Genomic DNA, 24,599 nt, shown 5'->3' on the forward strand with positions numbered 1-24,599 from the left:
GGGAAGGCACCTCTAATAAGATATGGTATTGTTACAGACTCTTGATGAAGTGAGCGAACTAGTTAGCCAAGCAGACTATTTAGGGGAACTGTTCCAGGCTGAGGGAAAATTGCAAGTGCAGATGCTCTGATGCAGGAGTGGGCTTGGTGTATTTGAGTGAAACTAACAGAGCCAGGGGAGAGTGCTAGGAAATGGGGGTAAAAGGGATGAGCGCGTCAGATCAAATAAGACAGTGCAGTCCATAATAAAGTCATTGCATTTGGCTTGGAAGTGGAAAGCTAGAGGAAGGTTTTGAGTAGAGGAGAGACGTTTATATCAGGAAATGATCGCTCTGGCTGCTATTGAGACAATAGGCTTTGGGAGGGCAGGGCAGAGGCAGGGAGAACAGTGAGGAGGCTACTGCAGTCTTTCAGTTGAGAGATGATGGTGGCTTGGCCTGAAATGTTAGCATAGGAGGTGGTGAGGAGTGGTCAGATCCTGGACGTATTTCAAATGCTTATGCTGAGTGAAAGAAGTCAGACAAAAAAGAATACATAATGTATCATTCAATTTATATCAAATTCTAGCAACTATTCAATACAAATCAATCTGTAGCAACAGAAGGTTGTTTGGAGACAGGCAGGGGAGGGGAGGGAGGGATTGCAAAGAAGCATGAGGACTCTTTGGGGTAATGGATATGTTAATTACCTTGATTGTGGTGGTGGTCTCACGAGTGTGTATGTGTCAAAACTTATCAAGTTGTAAACTATAAATGTGTGCAATTTATTGTATGTCAATCACACCTCAGTAAAGCAATTCAAAGAGAGTGCCCAGGATTGTCTGATGGATTGGACTTGGGGTATGAGACAAAGAGAAGTCAAGAACAGTTTGTAAGTTTTTGACTTGAACACCTGGAAAATAGAATTAAATGGCCAGTTATTGAGATAGGGAAGATTGAAAGGAGCATGGTTTGAGAGAGAAAATAAGAAGTTTGCTTTTCAACATATGAAGTTGGAGATGCCTATTAGACATACCTAAGATTCTAAAGCAATGAAACACAGAGTAGAAAAGAAAAGAAGAACTCCTCATGGCACTGCTATTTGGACAGTCACCTAATCTATTGTACATTCTCTCCAGATAGCATGGAAACGATACTGGACCAATGGGACATCTCATGACCCCTATAGATAAACAACTGTGAACATCTCTCATCTTTTCCTTTATTCAGCATTATGGTTTGCATGGATGGGCTACATTCTTTCCTCTTGCTTTTAAAGAATCCAGTCAGTTTGGGAAACCAACTAATGCATTCGATTGGCATTCAAGGTTGATAAATAGCCTTGGCAGAGACGACAGTGAGAAGACCCTGGTCACAGACAAATGCAATGTACTCATCTTGAAAATGAAGATAGTAATAGGACCTACTATTGTTGTGAAGATACATTAAACAAATTGATATGTATATATATATGTATATATACCTTAGAATAACACTTGGACGTTAAGAAACCGCTCAATAAATGTTAGCCGCTATTGATTAGCTTTTTCCTCCTAACGACGTTTATTCTTTAGTCGTTTTGATGTGAGTTGTTTTCACTAAATTGTGGGCTTTGTTAGACAAAGGCCTGATATCTTGTCTGTTGATCTACGTGTTTCCCCTCACCATCCTAATGCTTTGTCCAGCGTCTGGCCTGAAATAATAGCGTAAAAGGGAAGCTCAATATATTTGCATTGAATTAAATTATTCTCCCCTTATGGATAAAGACCCCCAAATCTGAAGATCTCAGCATGAGGACCCATTGCCCACCTCCAACCCCCAGGGCCGGGGGTGGGGAAAAAGAGCAAGCAGGCCACTGGCTCTATTGTATGTCACCGACCCACCATTCCACTGACACCTCCCTTTCCTAATATAAGGGGGTCATGGGATGGGGCCCCCCAAAACCCCTGGGAGTCAGAATAAGAGGGAATCTCGAACTGGAGACGATCAGTGGTAAATCGTGGGTGGGATTTGGTAGTTCGCAAAAGGAAGTACCAAACCAGGAAGGGGGCTGAGGGTGTGAGCAAGCTTGGGACGAACCAGAAATCAGAAGCTGCAAGAAGGTGTCAAAGAAGACCTGCTGTTGGGATGGCGCGGGGTCGGGGGATCCAAAGTCGCAGAGAGGTGTGGGCAAGGGAGGGAGTCTTGCGGAGGGTCGACTGCGAATGGACAGGGGCAAAGGCAGACGATTGGACGAGGGAGAAGATAGAGTCCCGGTTGCCAAGGCAGCAACCGGAGGAGAAAGCCTTGGGAAGGAGGTGCGAGTGCTGGTCCTCCTCCTCCTCCCAGACCCCCTCCATCCCCTCCCGGAGGCCGTGCTGACGTGTCCGCCAGGGACTCACACCCCGGCGGGCACCGCCCCTCCCCGCCGCGCGTCCCCCCGCCCCCCGCGCTCCGCCCCCCGCCCCGCCCGGGCCGCCTCCTCCGCGTCACCGGCTCCGCGAGGTGACCACAACATGGCTGCGGCGACGGGGCTCCTCTTGTGGCTGCTCCTGCTCAGGCCGCTCTGGCGGGTACCCGGCCAGCCGAACCAGGACACCGTCCGGCGCTTCTCGCAGCACAAACTCTGCGCGGACGACGAATGCAGCAGTGAGTGCCCGGGAGGGCGGCGCGGGGGCGGGGTCTCGGCCGCGCACCAAGCCGGCCGGGGGGCCGCAGGCCGGACGGGCGGAGCGCCGAGGTGGGCGAGCCCCGGGTCCTTGCGTCTGTCTCCTCCGGCCCTGCCGGCGCCCAGGCCAGCCGGCCCCAGCCGTGGGGGGGGCTGCACCTCCTACTTGTTGCCAGCTGTTCATTTTTCCTTCGCCGACGGGGGCGGGGGGGGGTGGGGGGTCGGGGGTGGCCCTCGGTTTCCCTGGGGACCGCTCGCAGCGTCCCCTCCCCCGGCCCGCCCCGGCTCCGAGGAAGGATGGGGTGGCGCGCCGCTCTCCCTGGGCTCCCCGCGCTGCCCGCGAGCGCTATCCTGCTCCCTCGGCGGGGACCTCGCTGGGTGCAGTCCGGGGGCAGATGCGCTAAGGGCTCGGTGGGCGCCTTCCCAGCGGCAGGTTGCTGGTGGGGCTCGGGAAAGCCTTCCTGGCGCTGCCCCTTCGCCCCTCTGCTTCACTGGGATTCGGGGCTCGGACCGCCTTTTGAACAGGGATTGGAGTTTAGGTTTGGGACGAGCCCGGAGTCCAGGCTTGCGGTGTGTTCCAAGGTCTCCTCCCCGGCTCTGCCTCAGTTCTGTCATTTCTGTGCTTGGAAGGCTCCTGCAAACAGCCAGACAGGGAGGGCACCGGAAAGGCCAAAATCTTTCGTTCTCGAAAGAGGCCACCTGGGACCAGCAGCCTCCTCTTTGCGCAGGAAGCGGAATGGTTCCCTAACCGCGAATTGGGGGTGGGAGGGTGGACCGTGGGCGTTGAGGAGGGCAGAGAGCCCCAAACTCAGGTGAAGAGGATTGTTAAAGTAAAAACGGTAAATACTGCAAGAGTTTTATAAATCCAGCTCATTTCAGCCTTAATCATTACTGCTCTTGGGCTGTCTTCCTGTGTATTTGCCGGACAAGTATCATCCTTGTGGCCTCCAGCCGGTCTCAAATAACCTTGTAAACTTACCGATAACCACTTCAGAAACGGTTGTTCATCTGTTGTAACCAGTACCTATAGAAAAATGTTCGTTCTGAGGAGGCCGAAGCCTACAGTTTAGCTATTTATATTCAAAATGGGTGTTATTCGAAACCAAATTTCACAATTTGAAGAACTGTAGCACTGCCAGCCGTTAGAGGAAAGAAAGGAGTCAGTCTTTGATTTGTGTTAAGCCATTCCTAGAAGTAACCCTAGGACTGATGTAAATAAACGCCACGAAAATGGAGCAACTTCCATGAATTGTTCCTGCAGTTTTCTCAGAGTAAATCCGGGTTATTAGCAAGCAGGGTTGGATATAGCAGATGTTTGCTATTCATTGCTTTCAAGCAGTATCCTACCTGGGTTCCTCAAAACCAGTTACCTAGAGAATCACATCACTGATGCTTCCTTAGTATGGAGACATGGTGTTGGAAGGGCCCATGGTGGTCACATAACTTGAGAAGTGGCATGTGTCGAAACAGATGTAACCAAACACAACAGGCAGCAGCTAGAGCAGGCTCTGGGTCTGTGTTCTGTTGCATAAAGTGTTTACTTAGTAAGGTGTGTGCCTGTGAGCTGTCCTTGTGTGCTTTTCAGATAGCTGTTCCTCAGTGTGCATATGTTGTCATCTGATTTATTATTACAAATCTGCAGTGATCTCTTTTAAGGGGGAATAAGAGATACATTGCTGTTTCCAATTCTGATAGAATTCCCAGTCTTAAATTGTCCATCACCTTCAACTTGGCCTCTCACCTAATTGTATCTGAATTAGGATGCTGACATGTATTAAAATAATAAGATTTTAGCTTTAAAATCCGAATAACCCCCTTTAAATCTATATGTTTGTCCCTCAAATACGTATTTAAACATGTGCTTTAATGTACTTATTGCTAATTGGCTGTTAGAGAAAGTGTTATTTCCATTTCATTCTTCTTTTTCTCTGCTGCTTAATTGCATTTATTGTCCATTTCATCTTACATTAGAAACTGTGTATTTGGCCAACAAAAAGAAAAATATTGCTTCTACCAATTTCTAGATCGAGTGGGATTTGTCCTGCATTTTAAGACTGAAGGTAACTACTAAACAATTCTCATAGTTTTGCTTGTCCCTGCCACATATGATTTTGTTTATAGAAACAAAACCCACTTGCCTACTTTTGATTTTGTTTATAGAAATAAATAAACCTTAATGTTGGGTATAGTCAACATTATATACTTTCAGAAAAATAATATCTTGTAATGTGATTGGATCCATAATAGGGTGTGATGTCCTTTTCCATTATCCATATACTGAGGGAGAGAGCAACTTGACTGCAAATGAAATGGACAGTGTTTACTGCTGCATGGTAGCAGTTACAGCCACTTAAAGATAGGGCCTTTTAGTGGTTAGTTCAAGTTAATTGACCCCTTGGGGGTTCTTGGGTGCTCTCCCCAATTACCTATTACCTCTGCATTTAGTCATGCTTACACTAGTAGCATCTGCGCTCGAATTTACCCAACTGTAAAATGAAGCTTTTCATGATTATGAAACAGCAAAGACTGAGGACTAGATGGTTAGAGAGGGAACCAAGGGTTTCACTTGAGACCAGCCATGTGTGGCGGTGGACGCATTGGGAAAGTTTCCCTCTCTCCTGTCTACTTGCAGGGGGATTCATGATTTACAATGAATAAAGCTCTATAGATGCTTTGAGCATATGAGTTGAAAGTGATTGGTTCCAGAGAGTACTGGAGAAACTTTATTATTGTTTACAGTGGATTCTTATATTTCCTGATCAGCCACTATGGACTGTGGAAGTTGAATCCTGATATCTGCTTGTTTTTTTTCTCTCTTTATATACAGTGTTAATGTACCGGGGCGAGGCTCTGGAAGATTTTACAGGCCCGGATTGTCGTTTTGTGAATTTTAAAAAAGGTGACCCTGTATATGTCTACTATAAACTGGCAGGGGGATCGCCTGAAGTTTGGGCTGGAAGTGTAAGTAAAAATTTGACATACTTAATTTTCTTCCTTTGTATTGGCTTGTTTAGCACTGCAGATTTTTTTTAAAATTTTATTTATTTATTTTTGGCTGCATTGGGTCTTCGTTGCTGTGCGCGGGCTTTCTCTAATTGCGGCAAGCGGGGGCTGCTCTTCATTGCGGTCCGCGGGCTTGTGGTGGCTTCGCTTGTTGCAGAGCACAGGCTCTAGCCGCACAGGCTTCAGTAGTTGTGGCTCGCGGGCTCTAGAGCGCAGGCTCAGTAGTTGTGGCACATGGGCTTAGTTGCTCTGCGGCATGTGAGATCTTCCCGGCCCAGGGCTCGAACCTGTGTCCCCTGAATTGGCAGGCGGATTCTTAACCACTGTGCCACCAGGGAAGCCAGCACTGTAAATTTAAGAAACTGTTTCTTGCGGTCTTTGATGGAGTTAACCTGTCCTCTCTGCTAGACTGTGGAAAAAGAGGATGGTTCTGTGTCCCCAGCTGGGGACACAGAAAAGGGACTTAAACAGAACTGAGCTGCTTCTGGCATCAAGTTCTAGGCCTTACCAGCCACAGATGCTCTAGTAAATAAGGATGTGGTGGATATATATACAATAGAGTATTATTCAGCCATAAAAAGACTGCAGTCTTGCCATTTGCAACAACATGGATGGATCTGGAGGGTGTTGTGCTTCGTGAAATATGGCAGAGAAAGACAAATACTGTATGTTATCACTTATAAGTAGACTGTAAAAAGTAAAACGAATGAATGTAACAAAACAGAAGCAGACTCACAGACGCCGGAAACAAACTAGTAGTTACCAGTGGTGAAACCTGAAAAATCTTAACTTCATTGTTTCAAAAAGGAAGTATCTGTGGGCTTAATCCTGTAAAGTATGGGCAAGATAGTGTTTCAGGTATTCACGTATGGAGAAAAAAAATAATTTTTTTCTAAATTATTCACATACCTAATCATGTGTGCTGTTCCTATTAAAAAAGCAAAGTATCATTTTCACTGTGTGCTTTCTTGTTTGTTTGCTTGTTTTGCTTGCAACTGCTGGGGCATCCTTTTCCTGCTTTTTTGGACAATTGCTCCCCCAGGTTCACTGAAGCAGCTCTATTCCCAGCCAGCTCTGTGGGTGCCAGGACAGCAGACATGGAAATCAATGACTTTGTCATGCTTTGATGCTTTTAATGAGGAGATTCACTACGAGTGACCTGATTGGGAGGCTTATGAGCTCTTGTCCTTTCCTTTTTATGTGATGTGTGGACTGGTTATTTACTGAAAGTAATAAGAGTCCTCAATGCCCTTAGGATTGTACAAACTCGGAGAAACACCCAGTCCCAAATGTGAAAAGTTTTACTCTCAATAAAACACCAAACAAACAACAGGAAAGAGGGCTTGAGAATCCCCCATCGGGAAGATTCGATTTATTTTGCTGGCAGTCCAGATTCCTAGGGAGGAGTCTTGTAAGACCAGCTGGTCAGGTACAGCTCTTGTATTTAGGCGGGATCCCAGTTGAATCACCATATTCAAAGAAGAATCTGTTCTGTTTCTTTCAAGTCTACTGCGTGAGATTTCTACTCTTGGAACATTTTTTCCAAGTCCCTAGGCTGCATTTTTCATGTAGCGGTGAAGCTGGAGCGTTTGGATAAGTGAACTTGACTTTGCATTTTCCCTCTTCCACACCTTTGCTCACGACCATATTCACGTCTGGAAAGCCTGCCAATCTTTCTGGTTCCCAACTCTGACCCTACCTTCCTAGGGAAGCACTGCCCTCAGCTCCCAGCCAGAAGGGATCTTTGCTGTCTAATAATTGTTTAGGTGGCACTTTGTTTGCACTGCTCATGTGGCGTTCCTTTTACTGCCTTGTGTTGTAGTTAATGTGTGTACAGTCTTACCTCCTGTGGAGTCAAAAGCTCCGGCAGGGCCCGTATCTTACCCATTTTCCTTGTGAATATTTCCTTTCAGGGCAGGGGCACTTATTTACATTTGTCCTAATAGTAGCTTATGCAGATTTTGTTCTCTTGAAACAATTCCCTTCCCTTGCCTTCCCCTCCCTTCCCCTGCCTTCCCTTCCCTTCCCTTCACTTCCCCCCCTCCCCTCCCCTCCCCTCCCCTCCCCTCCCCTCCCCTTTTCTTTCTTTTCCCAAATCAACTCAGCAGTTCCTTGGCAGAGATGATATACGGAAGCAAAATTAGATATAAAGCTTACTTTCAGTCATGAGGGCCCATGATTCTGCATCTTTTTGTCAGATCATAAGAAACGGGACCCACTCAATGTAAAAATACAGAGTTATTTTATGACCTATGCTCTCAGTTGACAAAGATTATACAAAGATAAATGTATTTCCTCTCTTCACATAGCTCTGATTTCCTTCCCTTTTCCATATTCTCTCAATAAAATAAACTTTTCCTGAGAAGGAAGTAAATGTATTTTCCCTCAGTCTCCTGTCTCATTTCATGAACCTTATAGTTAAGGAAATTAAAAACTCTCTCTCCTGAGCTTTCAGAATGGTTCTTGTTTTTATTTCTTAGTTTTCATCCTGCAGCTTCTTTTTGTTTCTTAGAGTTTCAGACTTTAACTGCCAATGTAGCAATTTAAAATTGCCTTGTCTTATCTAATCTTCAAGGCAGTATTCTACTAAAACTGGCTTTCACATAGTTGCCAGATATAACAAGAGCCCTGGTAATGAGGATATTTTAGGAGTTAGTGATAAGATAGCCTTTTTTTTTCTTTTTGTGCATTTGATCTGCATGTCAATCTCCTTTAATAATTGGAAAGAGATCTGCTTCTCCCTTTCAGACTGTAGCTAGTAAAAGACAGCGTATGTTTCTCAAGAGGACAAACTTAATATATCTTAGCGGTTAGTGCTATAGAGAAATGGGATAATCTTCTATAGAGGTTTACTTTGCAAGAAACTAAGCTTGCTGTGTAGTTAGTATGAATTTTATTTTCTCCCCAAATACTTGAAAATCCATTTGTTGAAAAACCTAGTATAGCCCATGATATCAATAAATATTTGCCTTTTGTTGTAGTGGTCATGCATTTCAGAAATGTTTTTTTTTTTTACTTATTAATTTTCATGGCTTTTTTTTTTGTCGGTGTGGTTCTTTTTGGCTGCATTGGGTCTTCATTGAGGTGTGCGGGCTTCTCATTGCCGTGGCTTCTCTTGTTGCGGAGCATGGGCGGCTTTCAGTAGTTGCCACGCATGGGCTCAGTAGTTGCCGCGCACGGGCTCAGTAGTTGCCGCGCATGGGCTCTAGGGCACGCAGGCTTAGTTGCTCCGCGGCATGTGGGATCTTCCTGGGCTAGGAATCGAACCCATGTCCCCTGCATTGGCAGGCAGATTCTTAACCACTGTGCCACCAGGGAAGTCCCCTTATGGCTTTTGTTTATTGGTTTAAGAAAGACTTGTAAGTACTGGTTTATGAGTGATACTGTGAAATGTGCAGATAAATTCTGGTTAGAGGTTATTTGGAATTGTTTCTAACGAGCCTTGATTTACATAGTTTTAGTCACATAATATACAATAATTTTCTCTTATGCAGATCTTCTAGCTACTTCAGAAATCTCACTTTATGTGCCCTGTGCTTAAAATTAAGCTGAATGTTGAAAGAAAACTTCAGTGGTTTTAGAAAAGTTGCCTTTACAACATTCTGTACTTAATTTTTATTGGAATGATAATCTCTGTAATCATAATAGCAACATGCATCTCTTGTGGTTATATCTACCTATCTTTATGTTTCCTCTCACTACTAAGAAGTCTCTCATTTATATTTCTTCTACAGAATTTTGATTGATATTCATTTCTTTTGCCCATTTAATATAGGTTGGGCGTACTTTTGGATATTTTCCAAAGGATTTAATCCGCGTAGTCCATGAATATACTCAAAAAGAGCTACAAGTTCCAACAGATGTAAGTTGTGGACTTTTTGTTGTTATTGTTCTCAATTATAAATTGGTTTATAACTTCATCAGTTACATTCAATTAATTATTTTTGCAAGTCTTTGAATGTGTTTTGATCAAAAAAAAAGTTAACATCTGTGTATCAGATTTTAATTTATTAGACACCTTTAAAGAAAGAAAGGAAGGAAGGAAGGAAGGAAGAAAAGTTTGAAAAGAATTTACGGGAGACTTTATATCATAATCTGATAGTTATATGTTGAAGCAGGTGTTCTTATACAAGGCTATGTATACTTACTCAGGATTTTTCTTTGCTATTTTATGTGAGGAAAAAAGGATGAAGAATTCAATATCTTTGTATTTAGTTATTAAATTTAGGAGGTAAATACTTTTTTTACAAGTAAGATGAGGTGTCTCACTTTGAAAACTACTCATTGAATAGCTTTTAGACATTTTAAGTATATAGAGATCAGGTTAAATTAATCAAACCCCAAATTGTACTAGGTTTTCTTACTGACTGTAATGATTTAAGGGATTAGAGTTATGTGATAGATTTTGGAAAAGGGAACCTGAGCATTTCAGATGAGGTCCAGCCTCAAATCTGCAAGGTCCTGACTGCACAGTCTGTAAAGCATTCATCCAGGGTGCACCAACTTAAACTAGCTTTGTGATGACAAGGATTTTGTGCTCTGGGATCCTCATTCCAGCTGATTATTTTCTGGAGTTTTAAAATGTATAAGAATTGATGCCCACCTTCAAACAGAAACCTTTGAATGACTCTTTGGTGTTGCTGCAAGAGCATGTGAGCTGCTGGCCTGGGGCGCTTCTCAGCTGAGCTCGGCAGAACGGATGAAGTCATAGAGCCACTGCTGTTCTTGAAATTTCCTTGTCTTTTCGAGGGACGTGAAATCAGCCCTATTGCCTGTTAGGCTTCACTCCTAATGAAGATGCTGCTGGGAGGGAAATACGCATGAGACAGCAGCTCACTGGTCACAGAGACCTCACTTGTTGGGGATTCTGCCTTCTCATTGTACCCCTCACTACATGCCTCCCTCAACATTACGAAATGGCTTAGAAATGCACGCGATGGGAAGAGGAATCATTCGTCCTTACCACACTTGTCAGGTCTCTCCAGAGTATTGTGAGAGTTTAGTTAGGAGAAGGAGATTATCTTTGTTGGCTTTTTAACTTTTCTTTCTGTTTGCGACCCATTTTATGTCAATTTGTTTACTAGCAAGAGGAAAGGAAGAATATAGACTTACAGGTAGTCTAAAAGCAGATCTTATCGACAGCTAATCAGAACCCTGATTTAGAGTAGAATATATCCCTCACTGAATCTTGTTTTCAAGGTGTATTTGTGGTGATAGTTAAGTGGGGAGCCCCTTGACACCATTCTGTTCCTTAACATTTTTACTTCCCCTGCACCTGTATTTCAGTAAGATGCTTCTTAAGCTGAGTTATCTTTCCCAATCCAAGGAAAAAATGACCCAGAAATCTGTTGTAGACGTAGAGCCTGTCAGCTAGGTGATTCTCCCAGTTTCCAGCTGGGTAAGCAGAGAAGCACAGCCTAGAGGGGAGGATGATGGAGACGCTGGGTGGTCTTCCAGCTTCTCCTGGGCAAAGTAGTGTGAGGTAAATTCCCAGAACATCAGGCATAGGTATTGGAAGTCGGGGGACCCAATAAATGATAACCCTACTTTTCCCTACTTGTGCTTAGGAGTCAGGTAGATGGGGACCAGAATGTCACCATTACTTACGGGTAAAGCTTTTTGGAGAACATGGCTCAAGTGTGCGGAAATGAATGGGCTTTTGAACATTGCAGTCTAGAATAAGACAGACTTACCCAGCCACAGGCAGAGCTGGCCAAGTGGGGGTCTCCCCAAGGGGGGGCTGTCCCTGTAAAACTGACAGCATGGAAGAGAGAGGGCGTGTGTTCCTTCCATCCAGTCTCAAGCAGAAGGCAGGGATGGTGCAGAACAAACCCACCAGCCACATGAATCATTCCTCCCTTGGGGAAAAGAGAATGAGGGGAAGCCAGGAGGAGCATTGCTCAGGTAGGAGTCCTTCCTCATGGAAGCAGGAAGCCAGGGAAAAGTGGGTTCCATCCTCCTATCTCCTGACTCCCCAAGGTTGGCACAAAAGCCCCTCTAGAGCCAAACGTGAATTTGAGATCATCGCTGCCATTAGCCTGGGTAAGTCTTTGCTCTTGTGACACTCGGTTAGTGACACACTAATGTTTTCCTTTCCCTTTCAGGAGACAGATTTTGTTTGTTTTGATGGGGGAAGAGATGATTTTGATAATTATAACGTAGAAGAACTTCTAGGATTTTTGGAATTGTACGATTCTGCCACTGGAGATTCTGCGGAAGTTAAACAAGAAACTTCTCAGCATGTGGAAGAACCTCCTGAAGCGTCTAAGGGAAGTGACCCTGAACCTGAGCCAGTAGAACCCACCTCAGAGGAAAGTGAAAGTATATTATCAGAAAACAGTAAGGAACTCAGGGAAAGACATGAGGCTCAGAAGAGCCACCCCCATGTAAATAGTCAGACGGGTCATGCTCAGGGAGAGCGATCTTCATTTGAACCTTTTGAAGAAATGCTGCAAGATAAGTTAAAAGTGCCAGAAAGTGAAAACAACAAAACCAGCAATAGTTCTCAGGTCTCGAATGAACAGGAGAAGATTGATGCTTACAAACTTTTGAAAACAGAAATGACTCTGGACTTGAAAACCAAATTTGGCTCAACTGCCGACGCACTTGTGTCAGATGGCGAGACAACCAGACTTGTTACTTCGTTAGAGGATGATTTTGTTGAGGAATTGGATGCTGAGTATTACACAGTGGGGAAGGAAGAAGAGGAGAGTAAAGAAAACTTGGATGAGCTGCCATTACTAACCTTTATAGGTGGAGAAGATACGAAAGCTCCAGCCAACTCTGGAGTTGAGAAACATTCAACAGAGAAAGAGCAGAATTCAAATGAAGAGCAGAAAGTTGAGGAAACTCAGACCCCTGGTGTCAAAAACGGTGATAAAAATATACTAACAACCTGGGAAGATACCATCTTCTCTGATGTCACAGAAGGTAAAGAAAACACAGGTACAGATGTACAGAGTACTGAATCAAAGGAAGGAGAGGAAGGGGATGATGCGTTAGTCCTGGACAGCAAACTGGGGAAACCACAGCCAGCAGTAGATCATACTGACCCTGAAAAGGCAGCAGACGGCCTTTTGAATGTAGAAGTCCCTAAAGCAAATAATGACCAAGACCCAGAAGTGGACATAGAACTTCACATTAAAGGAAAATGGAGGAAGATTGAGGAACCCAAGAGGGACCTGGTGCAGGGTGAGGTAGGATTAGAGGATGAGATTCGAGAAGGCATGGCTGTGCGTGGTTCTCCTCAAAGCGGCCACCTCAGCTCTTCGCCAGCTGCTGAAAAGGGTACGGAAACATTAAAACCAGCCTTTGCTAACCAGGAGAATGACCTAAAAGGAGTAGCCGTTCATATCGCAAAAGAAATGCTCCATGAAGAGAAGCCTGGGGGGCGGAGTTTGGAAGGTGCCTCGGAGAGGGAATCGGTACCTAAAGCGGCAGGGAATCAAAGGGACGAGGGAAAGATTACACAGGAGTCCGTGGGTGTGGCCCCAGTCTTGGGCGGTCACCAGCATAATGCTTCCAAAGAGAGCGTGCAGGAAGTAGATGGTTTGGTAAACAGACCGAAACCACGCATGCTTTCGGGGGAGCATCCAGGTGAGGAACTTATAAAGGAATGGCTTCTCAAACCTCAGAATCAGACTAGGTCCTCCCAGCCAGGTGAAACTGGTTTGCCAAGAAAACCGGAAGAAGAGGGTCCCATTCTGGGAAGAAATCTTTCCTGGCAGCAAGGAGATGTGGCTGCCGCAGTTCATAAGCAAGCGAGGGAGAAGAGAAGCCTCTCTGGGGAAGAGGTTACAGAGGTCACAGCGGACACCTCAGACGAAGGGCACAAGCCACTGCCGGCCACACAGGAGGTGGGAAGAACGGGCCAAACTGATAGCACAGAAGGACCAGGTTTCCACACTGAAAATCCAGAAGCAGAAGGTGACGATTACAGCCCCGAAGAGCTACTGGAGGATGAAAATGCCGTGAGTGCGAAACGGTCTAAAGAAAAAAGCCCTGAGATTCAGGACAAGAGGTTAGATGTTGACCTTCGAGTCCCTGAAAAAGCTGTTTTAGGTGCCATTAAGACCGATCCTGAAACTGAAGAAAACAAAGAAGAAACTAGTAATATATTGGAAAATGAAAGAAAAAATGAGACTGCAGGTAAAGGGGTAGACAGTCTAGGCAGGGACCCAGGTAGTGTGGATCAGAAAGCACAGAGACCCCCTGAAGGGAGTGACTTTCCTGGCAAGAAAGAAAATCAGACTCCAGAGTTCAGTGAAGCATCTCAGAATAAAGATCCTGGTTCTCTTAAAGAAGACAGCCTTGGGGAACACCTGCAGACCTCAGGGCTCGCAGAGAAGCCTGGGATAGAACTCTCGAAAGAGGATGAGAAGGATGTACAGAACCTCGTGGATGCAGGGAGCCAGGGGTCCGCTTCTGAGGACCGTGATGACGACCCATTCCCCTGGGCTCCACATACACCCGTACAGCCTGAGCACAGCATCCACATGGAGGACTTGCCCATAATCAGCAGTTTCTTTAAAGATCAGCAGTCTCTGCAGCGGTTCCAGAAGTACTTTGACGTCCATAAGCTGGAAGCCATGTTCCAGGAAATGTCATCCAAGCTGAAGTCGGCACAGCGGGAGAGCCTGCCCTATAATGTGGAGAAAGTCCTAGATAAGGTCTTCCGTGCTTGGGAGTCACACATTCTGAGCGAGGCAGAGAAGATGCTCGATGCTCGTGTGATGGAAAATAGAGACCTGGGGATGAAGGACAGTAGCATGTTTGAAGAGGCTGCGGTGCTAGATGATGTTCAAGACCTGATCTATTTTGTCAGGTACAGACACTCCACGGTGGAGGAGACTGCACCCCTGGCAGCGGCACAGCCTGCAGAGGAAGGCTGGGGTGGACCAGCGGAAGGTGAGGTGCCCACCTATGGCCTTGTAGGGTTGGGCTTGAGAAACGGGTGGCGGGACCAGGGGACTGCTGAAGCACCTCGTGCCGTGCTTGTGAAGCTCCGTCCACAGGTCCCAGCGTGCTCAGAGGTGAGGGGCAGCATGGGGACGCCCACACGGCCCTTCCCGCCTTCTTTCTTGGAGGCTGGAGCGTGGATAAGGATTTCTTGCCCTGCTTTTCCCTTAGACAGTGAGACTGGTAGCATTCTCAAAAAGAAACATCATAAAAAGAGAAAGGGACAAGAAAATGACGCAGAAAGTAGACCTGTTAACAGCATACAAGTTTCATGAAAGGGCTTTTTTGAACACGTAGAATAACTGCTGTCTGTCCAGGGATGGACTGGCATAACTTCTAACTCGATGCCTTGCCCGAGTTTCTTCATACCCTCCAGCTTTCATCTTTGATGGATGCCACGTTCTTTCCTGCCTCTTTAGGGCAGTCACTTAGGTAGTTAAATTCTACTAGGCCCTCGGGCTCTCGCATGCAGCTTGATCAAGGATCAACCAGGATGCAGAGCCTTCTAACACAGCACTTGGCAGAGAAGCTGTTGAGGAAGTAGTGATTGGACTGACCCTGAGCCAGCATCCTAGATAAGCTGATTCCTAGCTCCATACTCTTTTCTCTGTCCCCATGCTCTTCAAATGGAGGCATTTGAACTGAGGGTATACGGCAGACTAACAGGGGGACATAAAGCCACAGAAAAAATGTATCTTCCCAGAATGCCAGTTTGGAGACGGGAACATTTTTGCTTTTAATCAAAGCAGCTATATTTTGGATTAGAATGCAAAACTCAAATGAACTTTCAGGGTAAACTATGAGGTTTCAAAGAAATTCACCTTGGCTGTGGGTCGCATTGGGCTGTGTGCTCTGAGCCTCTTAGGGACAGAAATGAGTTCACTCCTTCTGACTCTTGGAGGTACTTTGAAAATATTTGAAAGGCACTTCAGCGAGCTGCCTTTGTACGTAATGCCCTTCTCTGGGCTAGCTCTGTGAAACAAGCGTGCTTGTGTATGAAGGGGGCCTGTTATTTCTGGGTAGAATAGACGTCTCCTATTTCTGCTCTTCCTGGAATTCCCTTTTGCACATTTATCTATGTGGGCATATGTTGGTTTGCTAAGAGAAGTTAGGCTTATTGAAGTCCCTACCATAAATATATTTATTTATGAAATACTTTGGGATGAGGGGTTTTCTTGTTTTGTTTTGTTTGTGTGTTTTGCCACGTGGCTTGTGTAATCGTAGTTCCCGGACCAGGGATTGAACCTGGGCCATGGCAGTGAAGGCACAGTAGTCCTAACCACTGGACCACCAGGGAATTCCCGGGATGAGGGTTTCTTTGTCAATTTCATTGTGTAGCTTAGGCATTTGTGAAGTGAAAGGAAAGCAACTGAAACTCTTTTTTTTCCTTGCCCAGTTGTGCCCCACGGGATGCTAGCACACTGAGGGCAAGGGGTGAGGGGCCCTGGAGATGTGTGGTGAGGGGCTGCTGGAGGGGGGGCTGTCTTCGAGCTTTGCCAGCCCAGTGCGTTCTTCTCCCCTATAGACATACAACCACCGCTGGAGGAGAATACTCCATGGGAAAACACAGAAGTTCTTATAATGCAGATTCCTGAAGAGCCCAGCCACATGGATCAACCTGTGACCAGTGACATGGGTACATTAGAAGTGTCCCAGGAGCCAAATACTGAGACAGCTGGAGACCCAGGTAAAGCTTGCTAATTTTTCTCTACAAAGTAGAAGCCTATTCTAAAGAAGCCCTCTGAGGAGATTTGTTGCTAAAGGTAGGAAATAGAGGAGAGAATAACACAGGTGTGAATGCATAAAAAATAGGAAATACCAGAACTAACAGAAAAAGTAGGAGTCAAGACAGGTGGAGGTCAATCATACGAAGCAGGTCAGAGACCATAACTAACCTACCAACCAGTGCTTGGCTAGCATTAGCTTATGCAAGTAACTTAAATCTAAAATACTATTCTTAAAAAGCCTTATGCTCAAAAACAGTAGTTTTCTGCCAGACCAACAGCTGCAGAAACTCTGGGGGTGGAGACCGGCAATCTGTTTAACAAGCAGTCCAGGGAATTCTGATCTGTTACAAGTTAAAGTTTGAGAACCACTGCTCTGAAACTCACAATTCTGTCTTCCCTCCATCTGCCCCTCCCCTCCAATAGAGTACATTGTAGCTTAGTTCTTTTGTTAATTTGCCACCTGGACATAGAAGTTTTTTTTTAAAACAGTGAGGGGATATTTATGTCTAGATATACTATAAGATGAGAGGAAGCAGTACAGAATTTTTGCAGTACATAATGGCCCAGTGTAGAGGGACCCCTGTGAATAGTACTTAAATCACTGAGCACAGTAAACATCCAGTGGGAGAGCAACTCATTTCATTTGGATTGAGAAAGTTGTTTTAAAAATAGAGTTTGAAAGAATGCAACCCAAGTATTAGTATCAACAGCTTTCTGATTTTTGTGTAGTCACTCATTTTACCAATAAATCAGAATAGCTGATTGTGTTATTTTGTCTATCCAATATGGCAATATGAATCATTACCATTTTACGTTTTTAGAGGTCATGGTCTCTAACCATAGGTAAAGCATTACCCTGTGATACCACAGGCCTGGCAGCACTGGGCTGCCCCCCTGATTTACCCCCTTTAAAATATAGGAGAGGTCACAGCAGGAAGAGGAATTCAGCTAATTTGAGAAGAAACGGCATATTAGAGGTCTCCTGTGTTCCAGAGGATATTGCATTCATGTATAATACTCTACTTCTAAACTCTTGTAACTCAAAAAGGTTCTGCTTGTTGAGAATGAGTCATATATCAATAAGACTTATTATTCTCTTGCTTAAAAACATTCAGGGTTAGGAAAGATTTTGCTTGCAGAATTAAAAACAGAGGTTTTGCCTTGTCCTTTAAGTTCCAGCACAAAATGGCATCAACTACCTTTAGAGGCTGATCTTCCCAAATGGTCCTTCATGCATCTCAGGTGTTGAGGTGCTGACCTGATTGGGAAAACCTCACCAGTGGTCAGATTCATAGGTCAATAGCAACGGAATCTCAGGACTGGAAGAGATCTGAGTGGCAACTAGTCTAACTTCTCACTAATTGCTTCTTGGACTCCTAGCTGTTTATAAGAAGCACCCCAGACCCAAATAACTCATCCTGAAATCTCCTCCCTACCACCCTGTCATGTGGAGATCCTTTCAGGAAGAGCTGGAATTCGAGCTTTTTCACAGAGCTACAAGCTAGGCCCCCACCTTGTAAGCAGTTCCCTTTCATCTCTCTTGGTGTTTACCATATTCCCTTTTGTGTAGCTGTCATTCATCCATTCAGTAAGCAGTCACGGAGTGCCTGCCAGGTGCCAGATGCTGGTGCTGACTATGGGTGCAAGTCTGCAAACTAACACTCTTTTGTTGTTTTTAATTTTCAGTTTTGTTTATTTACATATTCTCTCACATAAAAGGAAACAGAAATCCATCAGTTTTTAACCAACTCAGAATTACAGTTTTTCAGATTTAAAAAAGATCATCCATTGGTATAGATTTACTAACACTCTTTTCTTACTCATTGTTTGCCTGAAGTTTCTAATACAGTGCTTCACCAGCACTAAATAAATGTTTGTTAAATGTGACAGTGTGTATATGGGAAAAGCATAAAATTCTGGTTTTCTCAGTCCCCATGAGTCTATATTGTTCAGATAGCAGTTGCATTGCCAGGGAAGTGATGGAGGGACTGCTGGTGGGTAGAGTGGGTTGGAGATGATGTTCACTTTATAATTGAGAATGTGATGGCTCTAATGGGGGTTCTGAAATGTTTTTATATAATTGTCTTCAGGAGAAGCACATATCCAGGCAGAGTGACTGATATTTAGTGGGCACTCAATAAATATTTTACATGAAGAGAAACAAATCTTATTCTGAAGCATAAATAAAGTATTAGCTTTCTCCCTCAATTTTAGGGATAATTACAACAGAAGTCCCTCCTATCGATGCTGTTGATGCAAAAAAGCAACTAGAAACAAATGCTGAAGAACCATCAAGTGTCACACTTGTGGAAAATTCAATTCTTTTCATATATTCATTCGTGTTTTATTTAACTAAGACGGTAAGTCTGACATACAATTTCTTCAAATAGAATGTTGATCATTACAGTTTTCAAGTTGATTTTAAGCATGAGATGAAGAACTTAAAATGTCTGTATGAAAATTACTCCTGAGCCTTTGAAGGTAGCCTCTGAAACAAGCCGCAGGTGTGTGATGTTGATTGGTGGGTTCTTAGCTCAGTTCAGCACTTGAGAAGGATGTGCTGCCTGCCAGCACTAGACATATGCACACCTGTAAAACGCGGTTCTTCCCTCGAGGACCTTTCAGTCTAGCAGGGAGATAAGGACACTGACTTGAAACACTGTATGATATGGGAAGGGAGAGAAGTATTTACCTGATGGTGGAATAATATGTTGAATAAATTAATTCACTGAGGTGGGAGGACGGTCAGAGAAGGTCAGAAGTTAGCTGAGACATGTTTTGAGCAGGGTTGAAGGACCCGTGTGAGTTGGATGTGTAGTTTGTTGTTGAATAGGACTGGGGGAGATGCAGTCACACGGAAGAAGGCATGTTTGAAGAGTTGGGACATGAAGAAATGGTTACTTGGGGAAGCCAGGGAAGCGTTAGTCGGCGTTATCCAAATATAGAGTTAGAGGGTCACGGTCTTTTGGAGGGAGATGGTCACACATAAAGGAAGTTGTGTGTCATGATAAGTGATGTTAGGGATGGAGATCCTTTGAAGGCTTTAAGGAGGAAAGAAGTATGGTCATATTTGTTCCTAGAGTCACTTATGGCAGAATATTTGTTCAGATTTATCTGTCTGAGTCCTGATCCAAATGAGACATTTAATCTGTCCAGAAGCTTAAGCTTTTTAGGACTTAGCGCCCCCTTGTGGTATTTGTTGAAATTCGACGTTCCTCTTGGTAAGTATGGGAATGAGCAAGCTTTCCGAATTTGGAGACAAAGTTGCCCTTGGAGCTATAGAGAAAGTATTGTCTCCAACAAAAATATTTTTCCTTTAGGTTCTGTTATTTCAAGGCTTTTGTAGGAAAAGGGTTATTTTTTGTTATTTCAAACACAGGGGCTTTGAGTGAGGATGGTCCGGTTTCAAATCCCATGTTTATCATTTAGAAGCCTGGGCAAATTACTAAGTTTGAACCTCAGCTTCCTCATCTATAAAATGCAGATAATGCCTACTCCAGCTGTTGTAAGAATTAAATGAATTGATAATGTCAAGTGTCTCGTGTAGTGCCTGGCATTTTATAGGATCTCATCCCCTGCCTACTTCTCATTTAGATGGTCGGAGTGCAGTGTAAAGACATTGAATACCTGGGGAATTCAGGAGAAAGGCCACCAGGATGGGAAAGATGGAGGAAAACCAAACCATTTTCCAGTTTTCTCCATGGTTGTGGTAGTGGCAGCCACCCCGGTGATGGTGTGCATGACTTGTGCAGTTAGAATAATGAAATTTTCAGTGATTAAGGCAGTCTTAGAATTCAGATTTGGCTATCAGCATGAATCATCATCACCTCTAAAACTTAACAGCCTCCAAATGTGGGAGGAATTCTTCATTCATTTTATTTGTGGATAGGCACAGAGCCCTGTTCTAGTCCTGGGCTGGGGGACACAGATGTGGTAGAGGATACAGTCTCTGCTTGAGGGATGGTGGGAGAAGACGCAGACATGAATAGCAAGAGAAAAGGGCGCATGTTACAAACTAACAATGATTTGAAAGGTATTGTCAGGAAAGTATTTTGATGGCCCAGTATGTACAGAGTATTGTGCTAGGAATAAAAGAGTCTAAGAGGTATGAAGCATCTTTCTGATTTCTGAAAGGCTTAAAAAGGGGTATATCAAATCTATATGAAAGTTGGAAAAATGGAAAACATGAAATCGCTTTCATGAATTATCAAATAAGTAGTATAGATAATTATTTGATAGAGCTGGGGAATAATGGGTTGCTGACTTGTTTGGAAAAACTGCACCAGAAGTCAGATGCATAGATCAACAGTTAATGGAATCTCAGGGCTTGGAGAGATCTGAGAGAACAATTAGTCCAACTTCTCACTAACTGCAGTAATTTCCTCTACTACAGCCCTGACCAGTAGTTACGAGGTCTGGGCATCAAAAATTCCTAGTGTGATCAACCTACCTTATAAGTCTACACATTGCTCTGTTGGCTAGTTCATTCTTATATTGACTCCAAATTTTCCTCCATATGATTTTTTTTCTCTTAGAATCTAATTCCTTTTCTATATAGTAATCTTTTAAATATTTGAAGTTATTGCTTTAATTTTTGGGGTTTTTTTTAGTGTTTTAGCATGGAAAAATTTCAAAATAGTAATAGTAAAGAGAGAGAAGAGTAAAATGAAATCATGGGCCCATCACTCAGCTTAATGGTAATTCCTTAATATCACCCATTATTTGACACATTTCAAAATCCCCCCCCCTCCTTTTAAAATTATTCTTACTTAATTTGGGATCTTGTTGAAGTCCAAAAGTTATAAGGGGTTGATATATGCCTTAAATCAACTTTAATCAGATATATATTCCATATAACAAAGTGTACCCATTTTAGGAATATGGCTCAGTGAGTTTTAACAAATGTATACACCCGTGTAAAAACAACCATAAGCAAATACGGAACATTTCCTTTGTTTGAAAAAGTTCCCTTGCGTACCTTCCCAATATATCCCCCAAACTCCAGGCAACCACTGACAGAACTTTTTCTCATATAGATTAGCTTTTCCTGTTGTAGAATTACAATTATAAATGGATTTATAGTTAGGATTGAAATTTGCTCAGTCACGTGGTAAGTTTATTTTATCTTAGAAACTGCCATAACTGTTCTCAAGGATGACTGTACCATTTTATACTTCCACTAACAATTTCTAAAACTTCCAGTTGGTCACATATTTGCTAACACCTGGTATTATCAGTCTTAAATTGTAGACATTCTAGTGGGTGTGTCTTTGAGGTTTTAATTGTATTTCCTGATGCTTTATGATGTTGAGCGCTTTTTCATGTGGCCATACTTTTTTGTGGGTTTATGTGTGAAATAGCTCTTCAAATCTTTTGCCCCTCTTTATTTATTTATTTACGTTTTTTTCAATTTAATTTTTATTGGAGTACAGTTGATTTACAATGTTGTGTGTTTCAGGTGTACAGCAAAGTGAATCAGTTATACATATACATATATACACTCTTTTTTAGATTCTTTTCCCATATAGGCCATTACAGAGTATTGTGTAGTGTTCCCTGTGCTATACGGCAGGTCCTTATTGGTTATCTATTCTGTACATAGTAGCATGTATATGTCAATCCCAATCTTCCAATTTATCCCTCTCCCCTTCTTACCCCCTGGTAACCATAAGTTTGTTTTCTACATCTTTAACTATTTTTAGATAAGTTCATTTTTTAGATAAGTTCATTTGTACCCTTTTTTTAGATTCCACATATAAGTGATATCATGTATCTCTGAATGACTTACTTCACTCAGTATGACAATCTCTAGGTCCATTCATATTGCTGCAAATGGCATTATTTTGTTGCCCTCCTTTAAACTGGGGTTTTTTCTTACTAAATATTAAGGTCTAAGAGTTCTTTATATTCATATAGTTTAGATACAACGCCTTTGTCAGTACATATTGCAAATAATTTCTTCCAGACTCTGGCTTGGCCTTTCAATCTCTTAACATTGCCTTTTAAAGAGCAGATTTTTAACTTTTTAACTGTTTTATTAATGTTTACTTTTATGTAAAGTGCTTTTTATTTCCTGCCTAAGGAATCTTAGGCATTTCCAATGACATGAATATTTTCTCATGTTTTCTTCTAGAAGTTTTATAGTTATACCTTTCATGATTAAGTCTTTGTTCCATTTTGAGTTAATTTTTGTGAATGATGTGAGGTAAAGGTCAGGTTTCATTCCCTCCCCCCACCCTCAAATGGATATCCATTTGCTCCCATACCATTTCTTTCCCCTTCAGATTACTTGGCACCTTGAGGTGAAATCAGTTGACCATATATGCATGTCTCTTGCTGGACTTTATCCTGTTCCACTGATCTCTATTTCTGTCCTGAGACAATACCACACGCTTTTAATTACTACAGCTTTATAATAGGTCTTGCAGTCAGGTAGTTCTTTTGCAAAATTGTTTTGGCTACCGCATTTCCATGTACATTTTAGAATCAACTTATCAGTTTCTACAAAAAAGCTTGCTGAGAGTTTGATTGTTATTATATTGAATCTATAGATGAGTTTGGGAAGAACTGATATCAACAAATATTAAGGCTTCTAATTAAGTTCATCTCTACATTCATTTAGATCTTCAATTTCTCTAAACAATGATTTGTAGTTTTCACTGTACAAGTTTCATGTGTATTTTGTTTATGTATGCCATGTATTTCATGGTTTTTGATGTTGTGAATGGTATCTTTTTTACATTTTGTTTACAATTACTTTTTTTGCTGATGTGTAGAAATACAGTTGACTTTTGTATGTTGACCTTGTACCGTACTACATTTACTTATTATTTACTTATCTTAGTACTTATTTACTAAATTATCTATTATTTCTAGAGGGAGTTGTAGATTTCATAGGATTCTCTGTGTAGATGATCATGTCATCTGTGAATAAACACACCTTTTTAAAAAGTCAGATTAATTAAAGCATAATTTACATCTCGTAAAATTCACCCTTTCTGTGTACAGTTCTATGAGTTTTCAGATTATTTTTTCAAAAAATTTTTGTGTCTCCTTTCTCTTGCCTCTCCTTCTAGGACTCTAACTATACATATGTTAGCTCACTTTATGTAGTTCCACAGGTCACTGAGGCTCTGTTCTTTATTGTTGTTGTTTTTTAGCCCTTTTATGCCTTTGCTTCAGTTTCAGTACTTCCTGTTGCTGTCTTCAAGTTCATTGATCTTTTCTTTTGTGGAATCTAATCTGTTGTTAAGCCCATCAGGTGAATTTTTTATTCCTGATATTTTATTTTTTAGCTCTAAAAGTTCCACTCAGTCCTATTTTATATCTTCCATTTCTCTCCTTAGTATGGTCATTCAAAAAAAATTCTTAAATATATTTTATGATTCTTTTAAAGCCCTTTAAAGCTAATATTCTGTCATCTCTTGCAATTTCTTGGTCTGTTTTTACTTATCTCTTAGTTATGGCGTACATTTTCCTGCTTTTTTCCATGTCTAAAGTTTTTTTTTTTTTTTGGTTGGTTTGTTTCTGTTTGTTTTTTGGATGCTAGGCGCCGTGAATGTGAATGTTGTTGGGTGCCTGGGTTTTGCTGGCTTCCTTTCAAAAGGATTGAAGTTTGTTTTGCTAAGCTGTTAAGTTACTTGATGATCAGCTTGATCCTTTCTAGTCTTATTTTTAAGATGTGTTAAGAGGTGTAGTATATGTATAGTCTTTACTCCAGGGCTAGTTTCTCCCTACTGTGATGACTGTTATTCTTCTGTAATGTACTAAATGCCTTGAGCATTCATTAAGGTTAATTCATGCTGACTAGCTGAGATACAAATGTCTCCCAGCCCTGTGTTAACTGGGAATTCTTCAGCTTCCAGCCTCCTTATAGTTGTTCTTTTTGCCTGTCATTGTTCTTTGCTGATCCTCAAGGAATCCTGCTTACACAGGTGCTGCTTTGAGTTCAGCCCAAGACTGAAGGAGTCATCCGTGCAGATTTCTGGAACTCTTTCTTTGTGGTTCTCATCTTTCTGGTAACTTTCCCTGCATAGTTCAGGCACCTCAGTCTCCCTGAGCTCTGATCTCTGCCTCCTAGTGAGACTGGTGTACTCTGCTTTGGTTCTCCCTGCTTGTACTGAGGTCTAGAAAGTGCCTCTAGGTAGAAAGCTGGGTGATCACAGGGCTCACCTCATTTGTTTCCCTTCTCTCAGGAGTCACAATTGTGTGCTGCCTATTGTTCTGTTTCTGAAAAACTATTTTTTTTCACATATTTTGTCCAGTTTTCTAGTTATTTTCAGTGGGA

General features: G+C 42.7%; 1 protein-coding gene across 2 annotated transcripts in view; it reads left to right on the top strand.

The window, feature by feature from the left end:
• The first annotated feature begins 2,457 nt into the window (after positions 1–2,457).
• MIA3 (MIA SH3 domain ER export factor 3) overlaps positions 2,458–24,599 on the top strand; it is a 53,348-nt gene continuing 31,206 nt past the window's right edge. Inside the window, exons 1-7 of one of the 2 annotated variants that reach the window (XM_027122245.1) lie at positions 2,502–2,605; positions 4,596–4,684; positions 5,452–5,585; positions 9,403–9,489; positions 11,732–14,534; positions 16,111–16,272; positions 18,527–18,672. In XM_027122245.1, the coding sequence (XP_026978046.1) occupies positions 2,598–2,605; positions 4,596–4,684; positions 5,452–5,585; positions 9,403–9,489; positions 11,732–14,534; positions 16,111–16,272; positions 18,527–18,672 (3,429 nt within the window). In that variant the 5' untranslated portion in view covers positions 2,502–2,597. Of the gene's footprint in view, positions 2,606–4,595; positions 4,685–5,451; positions 5,586–9,402; positions 9,490–11,731; positions 14,535–16,110; positions 16,273–18,526; positions 18,673–24,599 lie in introns of both variants that reach the window. The other variant, XM_027122244.1, reaches the window with a different exon arrangement.

The sequence above is a fragment of the Aethalodelphis obliquidens genome, unplaced genomic scaffold (genome assembly GCF_003676395.1).
Source record: "Aethalodelphis obliquidens isolate GAN/ISIS:26980383/991018 unplaced genomic scaffold, ASM367639v1 scaffold24, whole genome shotgun sequence".
Lineage (NCBI taxonomy): Eukaryota > Metazoa > Chordata > Mammalia > Artiodactyla > Delphinidae > Aethalodelphis > Aethalodelphis obliquidens.